At 45.0% G+C, this 14,478-nt stretch overlaps 1 protein-coding gene and 1 pseudogene across 4 annotated transcripts in view; both read right to left on the bottom strand.

Moving 5' to 3' along the window:
* TUFT1 (tuftelin 1) overlaps positions 1-14,478 on the bottom strand; it is a 43,686-nt gene that overhangs the window by 17,093 nt on the left and 12,115 nt on the right. Inside the window, exons 1-6 of one of the 4 annotated variants that reach the window (XM_063626353.1) lie at positions 4,955-5,093; positions 4,646-4,720; positions 4,127-4,228; positions 2,847-2,933; positions 2,218-2,307; positions 605-670 (exon numbers count right to left, since the gene is read on the bottom strand). In XM_063626353.1, coding sequence (XP_063482423.1) covers positions 605-670; positions 2,218-2,307; positions 2,847-2,933; positions 4,127-4,228; positions 4,646-4,720; positions 4,955-5,071 — 537 coding nt within the window. In that variant the 5' untranslated portion in view covers positions 5,072-5,093. Of the gene's footprint in view, positions 1-604; positions 671-2,217; positions 2,308-2,846; positions 2,934-4,126; positions 4,229-4,645; positions 4,721-4,954; positions 5,094-14,478 lie in introns of those variants that run through there. The other 3 variants (XM_063626354.1, XM_063626355.1, XM_063626356.1) reach the window with 3 other exon arrangements.
* On the bottom strand, positions 8,797-9,319 carry LOC134734685 (small ribosomal subunit protein eS10-like; annotated as a pseudogene).

The following is a 14,478-nucleotide window of genomic DNA, read 5'->3' as shown; positions in this document are numbered from 1 at the left end:
ATGGAAAGAAGGTTATAATATACTCTTTAGTTAAGAAAAAAAAGCAAGCAAAGAATAATGTATTTACCATGATCTTATAGTTGAGAAAAGCACATGTATATTATATACATATATTTATCATGTATATATGGTGTGTATATAACATATACATGATATTTAAATATGGTTGTCTACGTATATAAAAATATTCTAGAATACTGGCACTCAACTTTAGCTAAACATTAGTATCACCTGAAGAGCTCTTAAAAGTCCTGATGCCCAGGCCACCTATTGGAACAATGAAATGACAAGCTCTAGGGATGGGACCCAGGCATCATATCCTTTAACGCTTGCAAGGCCATTCCAGTGAACAGCTGAGGCTGAGAAACACTGCCCTAGAAAGATCCACCCACTTCAATCTGTTAACAGTGGATACTTGCAAGGAGTGAGATTGGGGAAGGAGAATTTCTACTCTACATATTTCTTTGTTGTTTGAATTTTTATGTCAACTACTACTCTTGTATTTAATGAGAGAGAGAGAGAGAAAGCAATAAACAAAAGGATGGGGAGGAGGCAATCCTGCCCCTGCCTAAGCGGAGCCACCGTGGTGTCCTCTGTTACCTACCTCAGGTGGGCTGCTGTACAGGGCCGTGGGACTCTGACTAAAGCCATTTGGCTTTTCTAGCACCACCTGTTCAAAGAAAAATAAAATTGGTAGTTAAAACAGATGAAAGCAACCAACTTTGAAACATTATTCTCCTAACACTCAAATCTTAGAAAGAGAAGGACAGGGAGAGGGAGAGGAAGGTGAAATGGAGGGAGGGAGGGAGACAGAAAAAGAAAGGGAGGGAGAAAAGGGAAGGAATGAAGAAAGGAGAAGAGGAAGAGGGAAGGAAGGGAAAGAAAAAAAGATTTCTAGTGTTCCATGAGAAAACAGAAACAAGAGGGGGTGGAGAAATGTTATGTGGCCTTGAAAGGGCCTTGAAAGTCTTGTAGGGAGGATGAAAAAAACCTCAGGCTAAAACCTTTCAGCAGATGGAAAAGTATGTGTAGCCCATTCTTCTTAGCCAGGGAATACGTGCAGCTGCCTGCCACAAACAAAGAGTTTCCCTTGCCCCCAGGGATCCTGATAAAGTTTGACAAAGCAAAAATTACAAAGGGGAGCCCTTTTTCACTTATTTCTGACCCAAAGCCTGATTATTCATCATATGACAGCTGGTTTGTGCAAACAAGAGAGCTGGACTTTGGGCCAGTCTCCGCACACATTAGGTTCTTCTGCCACCTGACAAAGTAGCTCCCACCAGCCAGATGTCAGCTCAGGCACTGAAAGACCTACCTTCAGCCAAAGCAAAAATTAGGGAATGTTCCACCACACAAGTGCATGCCCAAGACAAAGAACTTTCCTTGCACCAGCTGCTGGGCCACTGTTCCCCTCAAGGGAATGAAGGCAGGGGCTGCTGCTGGAGCAAGACATTCTGCCTGAACCAAAATGCAAATCAAGGATACAACTCAGAATCTAAAGGATGAGGGCGAAGTCACAAAGAGACAGCTCTGCTCTCCTGAAGACATTTCTGTCCTCAAGTTTTGGAAAAACTGAAAAGCAGGATCCCAGGATTATCCATCCCAGGAAAGACTTATCCAATCTGTTCAGTCTAACAAACATTTACTGATGCCTTCTACATCCCAGACCTGGGGAATGGGAGGGTGAGGATACAGACACGGGGTGGGGTGGGGTGAACTCCTAACCTTAAGGAGCTTCCCATCCCAGGTTAGACATAACTATATACAAGATTAATAACAGGCTAGGGCACGGACTTCAATTTACCCCACAGGTATCACCCAAACTAAGCAAGATCAGCTTATAAGAAGTGTGGATTTACAGGTGATTGTCTGCTTTATAAAATTCTATTATTATAAGAAGCTTGATCACAGAATCCTTATAGATAAGAGGCTTTGCTAACAACTGATGATATTTAATTTATATAAGTTCAATTTCTGTACAGTGTTTCAGGAGCAGGTGTACTTATGTTTAAGCTGACACTTGTAAATGTAAGTGATCATCAGCTGGAGAGTCCTAACCAGATTGTGAGTGCTGCAGAGAAGCCAGCATCACCTCTATTTTCTCCATTCCTGGCAGGGATGCTAGATTTAGCACACACTGGGTAATTAGTAAATGAGACTGCCTGGCACAACCCCACCTCCTCGGTGGGGACCCAACCATGGACCATTTCCTATTACCTGTATCTCCTGTCGATGGAGAGAATCTCCTAGGTCCCTGTCAAGCTTGCTACTTATATCCTCCCGGAGCTTCTGTAGGCAGTTCCTGGCCTGGGAGGGGAGGGGAAGAAACTTGAGCTTTAGGGTAGAGAAAGAGAGCACGCCAACTCACCCAACTCTGTGCCCCATCCCTGGCCTGTACTGCGAGTCGGGCACTGTCCTAACGACTGGCTGCAGGATGGAGGGAGGGACCTTGGTCAAGTGGAGCTACAGCTGACATTCTTGTTGGGGAGACACACAACACAAAAGACAAATAAGTAAAATGTGTAATATGTTATATGGGCATAAGTGCCAACGAGAAACATGAGCCAGGGAAGGGAGTTAAGAAATGCTGTGAAAAGTGGCTGGTAATTTTCGATAGGTGGCTGGGACAGTGCTAGGCACATAGTACTTAATTATTTGTGGATTAATGGATCAGGTATGAAGGGTCAAAAGTTATATATTTGACACACAGGAGGGCATGGTGGCATTTCAGAGACATAAAGGAAAAAGAAGGAGAAAAATCAGAATCCACAAAAGAAGACAGCCAAAAAAAATGTGAGATTTAGAGAAATGACCTAGGCACTGCGTGAGAGGGAAGGGGTGCCCACCTCCTGGATGTACTGGACCTCACTCTTCAGCTGGTTAATATTCTTCTCATGAATCATCTTGTCTCCAGACCTCCCCTTCAAGTACACCTGAAATAAGAACACCATTTAGTTAAGAAACCTCAAATTAAATTAACTATACAAAAATAGGTAGCTTCATATAGTGCTGGTGGGAGGGTAAATTGTTACCACCAACTTACTGGGTGGAATTTGGTGATTCGGATCAGAAGACCTAAAAATATATTTACTTACTGGTCTATCAATTCTACTTCTAGAAATTTACCCTAATGCAATAAATTTAGCTAAATGCTATATAGCTATATTGGCATAAACACTCACATATATACAGTCATGCATCACTTAATCATAGGAATACATTCTGAGGGATGCATCATTAGGCAATTTCATCCTTGTACAAACATCACAGAGTGTACACACACAAACCTAGATGGCATGGCCTCCTACACCCCTAGGCTGTATGGTGTACCCTATTGCTCCTAGGCTACAAACAAACCTGCACAGCATGTTACTGTGCTGAATACTGTAGGTGATCATCACACAATGGTAATGTATCTAAACCCAGAAAAAATACAGTAAAAATGGAGTATAATAATCTTATGGGACCACTGTTGTCTACGCAGTCCATCACTGACCAAAACGTTGTTATGTAGCACATAACTGTACTGTAACTGAGTCAATCATATGGTATGGGATTTATATCTCAAAAAGCTGTTTTATAAAAAAAAAAAGAAAGAGAAATAACAAAAATCATTTTATTTTTTTAAAAATAAGTTCCATCAGCCAGGTGGGGTGGTGCACGCCTATAATACCAGCATTTTGGGAGGCTGAGGCAGGAGGATTGCTTGAGCCCAGGATTTGGAGACCAGCCCAGGCAACAAGGCAAGACTGTCTCTACAAAACTAAAAATATATAAATAAATAAATAAGTTCCATCAGGATGAATCCATTATGGGAAAATATAAGTTCCATAAACACACCTCCTACCTGTCTCCACAACCTCTAGCAGCAAAACATGGTCAGTGGATAGGCTCCTAGTAAGGGCCCCTTGCCTGGGGCCAGGCTGCACAAAGTTGCTAACAGGCAGACTGTAGTCTCCTGGTATTAATTAAGATATTTCTAGGAGATTGCCAGGAACTAGAAGCTCAAGTCTGGTTCTTCCATCAAACCACAAGCTCCCTTTGGCAACAACATCAACTGCTCCCTCTCATATACGTGCAGGGAGGAAGAGGACAGGGAGAAAAGTTGGAGGTGAACTAAGCTTACCTTAATGATCTCCTCATGTCCATCATGGGACTCCACCAGTTCTGAAGCCAGAGAATGACCAGCTGAGTGGCCGGACACCATGGCATAGGTCTTCCTGCCCGCCTGGCCAAAGAGAGATGAGAGAGAGAGAGAGAGAGAGATGGCTCAGAAACCACATGGCAAGCCCAGAACTCCAGCGCCTCAACTAATGCAGAAGACCTGTTTCTCAAAAGACTTGAAGGATTAGTCTGACTTTCCTCTCCAAAAATTCGTTTCAGAACTTCTAACAGAAGCCACACAGCAGCAAGAACACCGGCCAGGGAAAATGGGCAGAAGTAGCAGCTTAGTTTTAATTTTAGTGGGGGACTCCTCCTGCCCCAAAGCAGTGCAGAAGGCTGAGGCAAGCTGGATGTTGCTGAAAGGAGGGGCTCCCACGCGCACGTCACCAGAGTCGGCTCCAGGCAGTACTTGGGTAAGAGGCCAGCAGCAAGGAAGCACTGGTGCGGGGAGGGGGCCTTGCCCACCAGAATTCCGCAGTACCTTCTGGGCTATGTGTTCAAGTTCATCTCCTGTCAGTTCACCCTGGAGAGTCAGCCTGAGAATGTCCACGCTGCCCTAATAATAACAATGACAGCAACAATAACCCCTCACCTTTACAGTCTACAGGTACAAAGTGCTACCAGTACAGGGGTGCTTCTGCCAGCCCCGTGGAGCGGGCCTTATCATCACCACTTCACAGACTAGGAAAACTGAAGTCCAGGGAGGCAGCATTACCTTGCCCAAGATCAGGTGTTTGGGGTGGTGACTCTGGGACCACCCGACAGTTTTTTCTTTCACAACAAAGATTACCTGGCACACGGCTCTGTAGAGCTCCAGCAGGGCTACCCTGGTTCTTGGACTACAGGGAACACACTGCATGCACTCTTCTTTCTCTAGTTGTGGAGAGGTCATTCCTGGACTGCTCATCCTCAATCCAGGATTTCTGCTCCTGACAACCAGCCAGCAAGTTATTGATGCACTTTACAAGACTAGAATATTCTTCCTGAACTATAGGAAAGTACCTGAATTCAAACTCCCGTTTCTATGAGCCACATGGAAATTATCCAAGTGAAAGCAGGCAAGATAATAGGTATTCATCTAGAGATCAACCTAATTTCAAAGAATGAAGCAGGCTTTCTTTCATAAGTCAAAGAAGTGTGTGTGGTGTGTGCGTGTGTGCGTGACTGCAGCCTCGACCTCCCAGGCCTAAGTGATCCACCCACCTCAGCCTCCCAAGTAGCTGGGACTACAGGCACACCAATATGCCCATCTAATTTTTGTATTTTTTGTAGAGATGAGGTTTTGCCATGTTGCCTGGGCTTCAAAGAAGGTTTTTTTAAAAAGGCCGTGCGCAGTGGCTCACGCCTGTAATCCCAGCACTTCGGGAGGCCGAGGCAGGTGGATCACGAGGTCAGGAGATCGAGACTATCCTGGCTAACACAGTGAAATCCCATCTCTACTAAAAAATACAAAAACAAAATGAGCCAGGCGTGGTGGCAGGCGCCTGTAGTCCCAGCTACTCGGGAGGCTGAGGCAGGAGAATGGCGTGAACCCAGGAGGCGGAGCTTGCAGTGAGCCAAGATCGTGCCACTGCACTCCAGCCTGGGTGACAGAGTAAGACTCCGTCTCAAAAAACAAAAAAAAACACACACACACACAACACTTTGTGGGGAAAATTAAAAACCTGAAAGGAAAAACGTGGTAGGAGGGAAAAGTAGGGGCCTGTAGATTGGGAAGATGATAACGTTGAGAGAGGACTAACATGGCAGAGTAGATCACCTGTACTATGCATGGAGGTGAATGAGGGGCTTAGCCACTATGGATCTCTGGTTCCCACTGGAAAAATAAGGAGTTGGACCAAGTATATCTCAGGCTCCTTCTGGATTCCATCCTGTGACAGCATGAGGATGGAGTATATGCCTCTCCCAGACAATGAAGAGAAATAGGTGCTGGGCTATCCAAGAATGAAAGTGATCTTGAGGTCATCTGGTCATCCCCTGCCTTGAGGCCCAGCTGCATAAATGACATCTTACCGGTAACAGGTTTTAAGGAACGCTCCTAACCTTCTAAATGTCTGGAGAAGATAACCTTCCAACTTGGCGGAGAAGAAATCAGTCTTTGGTGAGATACTTAACTCTTAGTGTTTTTATCTGTAAAAAGGGTATATTACCATCCAACTGAGGGTTTTTTGTTTGTTTGTTTGAGATGGAGTCTTGCTCTTGTTGCCCACGCTGGAGTGCAGTGACACGATCTTGGCTCACTGCAGCCTCCGTCTCCTGGGCTCAAGCAATTCTCCTGCCTCAGCCTCCCAAGTAGCTGGGATTACAGGCACCTGCCACCACACCTGGCTAATTTTTGTATTTGTAGTAGAGATGGGGTTTCGCCACATTGGCCAGGCTGGTCTCAAACGCCTGACTTTGTGATCCTCCCGCCTCGGCCTCCCAAAGTGCTGGGATTACAGGCATGAGCCACCTCGCCCGGCCCCCAACTGAGGGTTTTTTTGTTGAACATTACTTGAAAATATTGCCAGGTGTGCTGGCTCATGCCTGTAATCCCAGCACTTTGGGAGACCGAGGTGGGAGGATCACCTGAGGTTAGGAGTTCGAGACCAGCCTGGCCAACATGGTGAAACCCCATCTCTACTAAAAATACAAAAAAATTAGCCAGGCGTGGTGGTGGGCACCAGTAATCCCAGCTGCTCAGGAGACTGAGGCAGGAGAATTGCTTGAACCAGGGAGGCGGAGGCTAAAGTGAGCCGAGATTGCACCACTGCATTCCAGCCTGGACGACAGAGCGAGATGCCATCTCGAAAAGAAAAAGAAAATGAGAAAATGTATGGAGGTTACTCACTGCCACATGGGGGGTGGCACTGAAACATCAGCATCCTCCCACTTTTTGGATTGGAAAGACAGAAGACACTGTCACAATGGCCCTTAAACCTTCCCAACCTTAGCAAAGTAGCTGGTTTTATGAAAACACTTAATTCCTATGAAATAAAAGCCACATCCTTAGAGTGGCATGCAAGGCTTTCCACAGTCTGGGTAAACTCACACCTCTTGCTACCATCTCTCAGTGCCCTATCCAATATATTCCATGGTTTCCAACTTCAGTGCCTTTGCTCCCATCATTTCCTGTGCCTTAAATATCTATTCTTCCCATTTTCACCTAGGGCATCTGCAAGTTCCTCGAGTTCATGTTCAAATGCCTCATCTTCCAAGATGCTACCCTGCATCCTGTGAGAAACACGTCTTCCCCTCCCTGAGCTCCCACAGCGTCACAAGGCCTCCCATGGCATCTGCCTCTCAGTTATTTGTGTTTTGTGAAGAATAACCCCTTCTGTTAACTCCTCGAGAGCTGTTGTATGCCACAGCCCTTAGCAAAGGTATTTTCTGAATGCACAGAGAATGCTCCATGACATCTAGGTCAAGAAAATATTACAAAAGAAAAAAGAGGAAATGATTTCAAAATAGCCAGAATGGCTGCCAATTCTTTCTTCCCAGGACATACCTGCACTTTTATTAAAACACCATCTCGACCAGGCACGGTGGCTCACGCCTGTAAACCCAGCACTTTGGGAGGCCAAGGTGGGTGGATCACCTGAGGTCAGGAGTTTGAGACCAGCCTGGCCAACATGGTGAAACCCCGTCTCTACTAAAAATATAAAACTCAGCTGGCTGTGGTGGCAGGCACCTGTAATCCCAGCTACTAGGGAGGCTGAGGCAGGAGAATCGCTTGAACCCAGGAGGTGGAGGTTCCGGGGAGCCAAGATCATACCACTGCACTCCCGCCTGGGCAACAGAGCGAGACTCTGTCTCAAAAAGGAAAAAAAAAGAACACTATCTCCCCATACCTGGAGGCAGACTGGGAAAAGGCAGGGCATCCTTCAGTCAGAACAAAGGGGTTATTAGCTAATGAAGGTCAAGTCTGGTCTGTTTCATAAACCTAGGCATTCCAATTAGAAGAGCATAGACAGCTAGGCTGGGTTGGGGCACTGAGAGATGATTCCATCCAGCCATCAGAATTCCAGGTAGAGAGGAGAAAGAGGGTGAGTTGAAAATGTCCTCAAAGAAATAATGACCAAAAACTTTCAAAATTTGGCAAAAGACACAAACCTATAGATTCAAGAAGCCAAGCAAACTTCAAACAGAATAAACATGAAATTCATCCCATGATAGATCATAATTAAATTTCTGATAACTAAAGACAAAGAAAAAATCTTGAAAGCAGAGAAAATAACCTTTGAGGGGACCCCTCTTATTTTCTCTTCGGAAATGACAGAGGGTAGAAGGAAGTGGCATACTATTTTTCAAATGCTGAAAGAAAAGAACGGTCAGTTCAGAATCCTGTAACAAAGGAAAATATCCTTCAGAAATGAGGGGAAAATCAAGACACTCTCAGATGAAGAAACCTAAGAGAATTTCTCACCAGCAGACCTACACTAAAAGAATGGCTTAAAAAGTTCTCTAAACAGAAAGGAAATGATTTAAAAAAAAAAAAAAAAAAAGGAAACTTGAAATAATGGGAAGAAAGAAACATGAGTAGAAAAAAGATGGGTAAATACAAGATTTCCTTCCCCTCTTAGGTTTTCTTTTTCTTTTTTTTTTTTAAGTTTTTTTGGCTGTAAGTTGATTCAATGCAAAATAATCCTCTCCAATTTTACAGAGGTGGCTGACCACATCCACAACCAAATCCACCTCTAAAATGGAATTCGGTTGCTGACCCAGCCCCAGCCTCGGCTTTGCTGTCAGCACCAGGCGGCACAGCACTCCGTCTGTAGGTATCTCTGTCCGCTTTCCCTCTTGTGAGTCTTGCAGGTCGCTCACCCTTCAGACCTTTAGGCTGAGGACTTCCAGTCTCTGGACAGCTGCAGCATAGAGTGGTAGGCACAATCTCCAGGGCAGATGAAGGTAATCACAGAGATACCGGATGCCCCCATTGGTAACGTACCAGTAGAAATGTCTCCAGGCAAACTGTTCCTTCACGTAGCCTCGGGACTTGAGAGGCTGCATGGCCTTCATGACATGAAGATTGGGCACATCCTTGTCTGCCAGCTCCCGGTGCTTAGGCATGTGGACATCCTTCTTGGCCACCATGACTCCCTCCTTAAAAAGCAGTTCATAAATGGCAATCCGGTTCTTAGGCATCAACATCTCAGTGGCTGTAGGGGCCTGGGCCGGGGCTGGAAAGCCCCTCTTAGGTTTTCTAAGTTATATTTGATGATTAAAGCAAAAAGTATAACAATGTCTGATGTGGTTCTAAATGTATGCAGAGAAAATATTTAAATATTATAATATTATACTATTAAATATTTAGTATCATTAATGGGAGAAGGTAAAGGGATGCAAAGGAAGGAAAGGTTTCTCTTTTTCACTCAAACTAGTAAAATGCCAACACCAGGAGACTATGATAACCTATGTATACATAATGTATAATACCTAGAGCAACCACTAAAAAATCTATACAAAGAGATAACACTCAAAAACATTATAAATGAATAAAAATGGAATCCTAAAAAGTGTTCAATCAATCCACAGGAAGGCAGGAAAAAGAAAACAGATAAATGAAAAACAGAAAACCGGGCATCATAGCTCACATCTGTAATCTCAGCATTTTGTTTTGTTTTTGAGACGAATTCTCTTTCTGTTACCCAGGCTGGAGTGCAGTGACGCAGTCTTGGCTCACTGCAACCTCTGCCTCCCGGGTTCAAGCAATTCTCCTACCTCAGCCTCCCCCCGTAACTGGGATTACAAACTTCCATCACAATGCCTGGCTAATTTTTATATGTTAGTGTAGAGGGGGTTTCACCATGTTGGCCAGGCTGGTCTCGAACTCCTGACCTCAAGTGATCCATCTGCCTTGGTCTCCCAAAGTGCTGGGATTACAGGCGTGAGTCACTGTGCCCAGCCTGTAATCTCAGCATTTTGGGAGGCCAAGGTGGGAGGATTGCTTGAGGCCAGGAGCTTGAGACCAGACTGGGCAACAAAGTTGCCCCCTCTCTTCAAAAAAACATATTTTTTTCTTATCCAGGCATAGTGTTGTGTGCCTGTTGTCCCAGAAACTCGGGAGGTTGAGGTGGGAGGATTACTTGAGCTGGGGAGGTTGAGGCTGTAGCGAGCTGTGATCACACCATGGCACTCCAGCCTGGGCTACGGAGTAGGACCCTGAGGAGAGGAGCTGGGGGGTGGGAAGGGAGGAGATGGGGAGGGGGAGGGGAAAGGAAGGGAAGGGAAGGGAAGGGAAGGGAAGGGAAGGGAAGGGAAGGGAAGGGAAGGGAGGGAAAGGGAAAAGGAAGGAAAGGGAAGAGAAGGGGAAAGGAGAAAGGAAAGGGAAAAAGCAGCTTTATTTGTAACAGCCAAAAACTAGAAACAACCCAGATGCCTTCAGTAGAGAAATGGTTAAACAAACTGTGGCACATCTGTTATTGTGGAATACTACTCAGCAATAAAAAGGATCAAACTGGCCGGGCGCGGTGGCTCACGCCTGTAATCCCAGCACTTTGGGAGGCCAAGGCGGGTGGATCACGAGGTCAGGAGATCGAGACCACAGTGAAACCCCGTCTCTACTAAAAAAATACAAAAAATTAGCCGGGCGCGGTGGCGGGCGCCTGTAGTCCCAGCTACTCCGAAGGCCGAGGCAGGAGAATGGCGTGAACCCGGGAGGCGGAGCTTGCAGTGAGCCAAGATCGCACCACTGCACTACAGCCTGGGCGACAGAGCCAGACTCCGTCTCAAAAAAAAAAAAAGGATCAAACTATTGATACAAGCAACAACATTCTCCAGAGAATTTGCTGAGTGAAAAAAGCCAATCACAAAAGTTTACATGCTGTATAATTTCACTTGTGTAACATTTTTTAAATAACAAAGTTATAGAAATGGGAAAAAGACTGGTGGTTACTAGGAGTTAAGAAGAAAGTCAGGGGAGGAGGGAAGTGGGTGTGGCTCTCCAAGGGCAACATGAGGGGTCCTTTTGGTGATGGAAATGTTCCATAGCTTGACTGCATCAATGCCAATATCCTTGTTGTGATAGAGTACCACAGTTTTGCAAGATGTTACCATTGGAAAAAATGAAATAAAGGATACAGGGGAATTCTATTATTTCTTATAACTGCATGTGAATCTATAATTATCTTTTTTTTTTTTTGAGACAGAATCTCACCTTGTCACCCAGGCTGGAGTGCAATGGCACCATCTCAGCTCACTGCAACCTCCGCCTCCCAGGTTCAAACGATTCTCCTGCCTCAGCTTCCAGAGTAGCTGGGATTACAGGCGCCCACCACCACGCCCAGCTAATTTTCGTATTTTTAGTAGAGAAGGGGTTTCACCATGTTGGCCCAGTTGGTCTCAAACTCCTGACCTCGTGATCTGCCTGCCTTGGCCTCCCAAAGTGCTTGGATTACAGGTGTGAGCCACCACGCCTGACCTATAATTATCTTTTTTCTTAAAAAAAAAAAAAAGGAGTTAATATTCCTTCAAGTACTTTCAGGGACAAAAATAATATAATGAAGAAAATAAGCATTTATAATCCTGCCACCCAGAAACAGCCACTATTAAAATGTTAGTGTATGCCTTACAATTTTTTTTTTTTTTTTTTTTTTTTTGAGAGGGAGTCTCATTCTGTTACCCAGGCTGGAATGCAATGGCACAATCTTGGCTCACCACACCCTCTGACTCCCCAGATCAAGCAATCCTCCTACCTCAGCCTCCTGAGTAGCTGGGATTACAGGTGTGCACCACCATATCTGGCTAAGTTTTTGTATTTTTGATAGAGACGCGGTTTTGCCATGTTGCCCAGGCTGGTCTTGAACTCCTGACCTCATGTGATCCACCAGCTTTGGCCTCCCAAAGTGCTGGGATTACAGGTGTGAGCCACCATGCCCGGCCTTAAAATTTAGAACTTTTATTCATCAAAAGACACTGCTAAGAGGGCTGGTGTTGTGGCTCACACCTGTAATCCCAGCACTTTGGGAGGCTGAGACGGGTGGATCACTTGAGGTCAGGAGTTCAAGACCAGCCTGGCCAACATGCTGAAACCCCGTCTCTACTAAAAATACAAAAATTACCCGGGAGTGGTGGCACATGCCTGTAGTCCCAGCTACTCAGGAGGCTGAGGCAGGAGGATCGCTTCAACTCTGGAGGCAGAGGTTGCAGTGAGCCAAGATTGTGCTACTGCACTCCAGTCTGGGCAATGGAGTGAGACTCCGTTTAAAAAAAAAAAAAAAAAAAAAGGGCCGGGCACAGTGGTTCACAGTCCCAGCACTTTGGGAGGCCAAGGTGGGTAGATCACGAGGTCAGGAGTTCAAGACCAGCCTGGCCAACATGTTGAAACCCCATCTCTACTAAAAATACAAAAATTAGCCGGGTGTGGTAGCCCACGCCTGTAGTCTCAGCTACTCAGGAGGCTGAGACAGGAGAATTGCCTGAACCCAGGAGGCAGAGGTTGCAGTGAGCCAAGATCGTGCCACTGCACTCCGACCTGGGCAACAGAGCAAGACTCTGTCTCAATAACAATAAAATAAAATTTAAAAAAACAGTGCATGGCAACCCACAGAGCAGAAGAAATTCACTATATGTATATCTGACAAAAGATGTCCAGAATATATAAAGAATTCCTACTAAACAAAATGATTAACATGGGATCCTGGACTGAATCCTGGATCAGAAAAAAGATATTAGTGGAAAAAGTGGCGAAACCCAGATAGTCTACAACTTTGTTAACAGCATTGTACCAACATTAATTTCTTTATATGACAAACGTGCCATGGTGACATAAGATGTTAACGCTGTGGGAAAACTGGATGAAGGGTATATAAGAGTTCTCTGTACTATCTTTGCAACTTTTCTGTAAATTTAAAATTATTTCAAAATAAAATGTTTACTTAAAGAAAGAAAGAGAGACAGCCAGCCAGACATGCAGCCCAATAGAAAAACAGGCAGAAGACGCCAACAGACACATCATCATGAGGATACCCAGTCAATAAACATATGACAAGGGGTTCAACTTCATCAGGCATTATCAAAGAACTGGAAAGTAAAACCACAAAACAATGCCACAAAATACCTATCAGAATGACTAACATGAAATGGATAAAAAAAATACCAAGTGTTCAGCAGATGTGGAACAACCGACACTCTGAGACGCTGATGCTGGGATTGCGCAGCATCACAATCGCTGGAAAATTCAGAAGCATCAACCAAAGATAAACACAAAAGTACTCTAAGGCACAGCAATTCCACCACTAGTTACTCTACCCAACAGAAATGCAAATGTAGGATCTCAGAACATGATACCCCAAAATGAAGGCCTCGGAAGAAAAAAGTTTTCTCTGACTTTCTCCTGACCTCTTTTCTGGCCTTTCATTCCTCCCCTCCCCGTCCCGGGGCTATCCATAGAAACTAGAATCCCTCTTCTCAAGGTGGGTCATAGAAACCAGAACCCCTTTTCCCCAAAGCCAGCCATAAAACCTAAAAATATTACTCTGACTTTCCACCTCTCTTTCTATTAAAAGCTAGCCATAAAGAAACTATCTGGCCGGGTGCAGTGGCTCATGCCTGTAATCTCAGCACTTTGGGAGGCATGGGCAGATCACGAGGTCAGGAGTTTGAGACCAGTCTGGCCAACATGGTGAAACCCCATCTCTACTAAAAATACAAAAATTAGCCAGGCGTGGTGGCAGGTGCCTGTAGTCCCAGCTACTCAGGAGGCTGAGGCAGGAGAATCGCTTAAACCTGGGAGGTGGAGGTTGCGGTGAGCCGAGATCGTGCCATTGTACTCCAGCCTGGGGACAAGAGCAAGACTCCATCTAAAAAAAAAAAAATTATCTGGCCCACCTTGCTTGATTTGAAGTCATAAGACCCCCATTCCAGAGAGGGCCCTGTCTCATACCCGGAAGGAATGCTTAGAGAAGTCAAGAAGAATCTAGACAGACAGGCCTTGCTGGGTTTCACCACTTAGTCTCTTAGCATTAGATCATACCCTTTTTGTCCAATCATATTTCTACACAGCTGCCTATACTTTTTCAAATCTAAGAATGGACTGCTTCTGATTCAGTAAGGCTAGTTTTTAAAAAATAATAAAAATTGAAAATTAAAAAAGAATGGACGTTTTCCTCTGTATATTTGGGTCTTCATTCAGAAGGTTCCTATGTCACCTAAAACTGTGATCAAATAAATCTGTATGCCTTTTTTTTTTTTTTTTTTTTTTTTTTGAGACAGAGTCTCTCTCGCTCTGTCGGCCAGGCTGGAGGGCAGTGGCATGATCTTGGCTCACAGGCTCAAGCAATTCTCCTGCCTCAGCCTCCCGAGTAGCTGGGATTACCGTCGTGTCCCACCACACCC

Source organism: Symphalangus syndactylus, chromosome 12 (genome assembly GCF_028878055.3).
Source record: "Symphalangus syndactylus isolate Jambi chromosome 12, NHGRI_mSymSyn1-v2.1_pri, whole genome shotgun sequence".
NCBI lineage: Eukaryota > Metazoa > Chordata > Mammalia > Primates > Hylobatidae > Symphalangus > Symphalangus syndactylus.
This window is presented reverse-complemented; position numbering and strand designations above follow the sequence as displayed.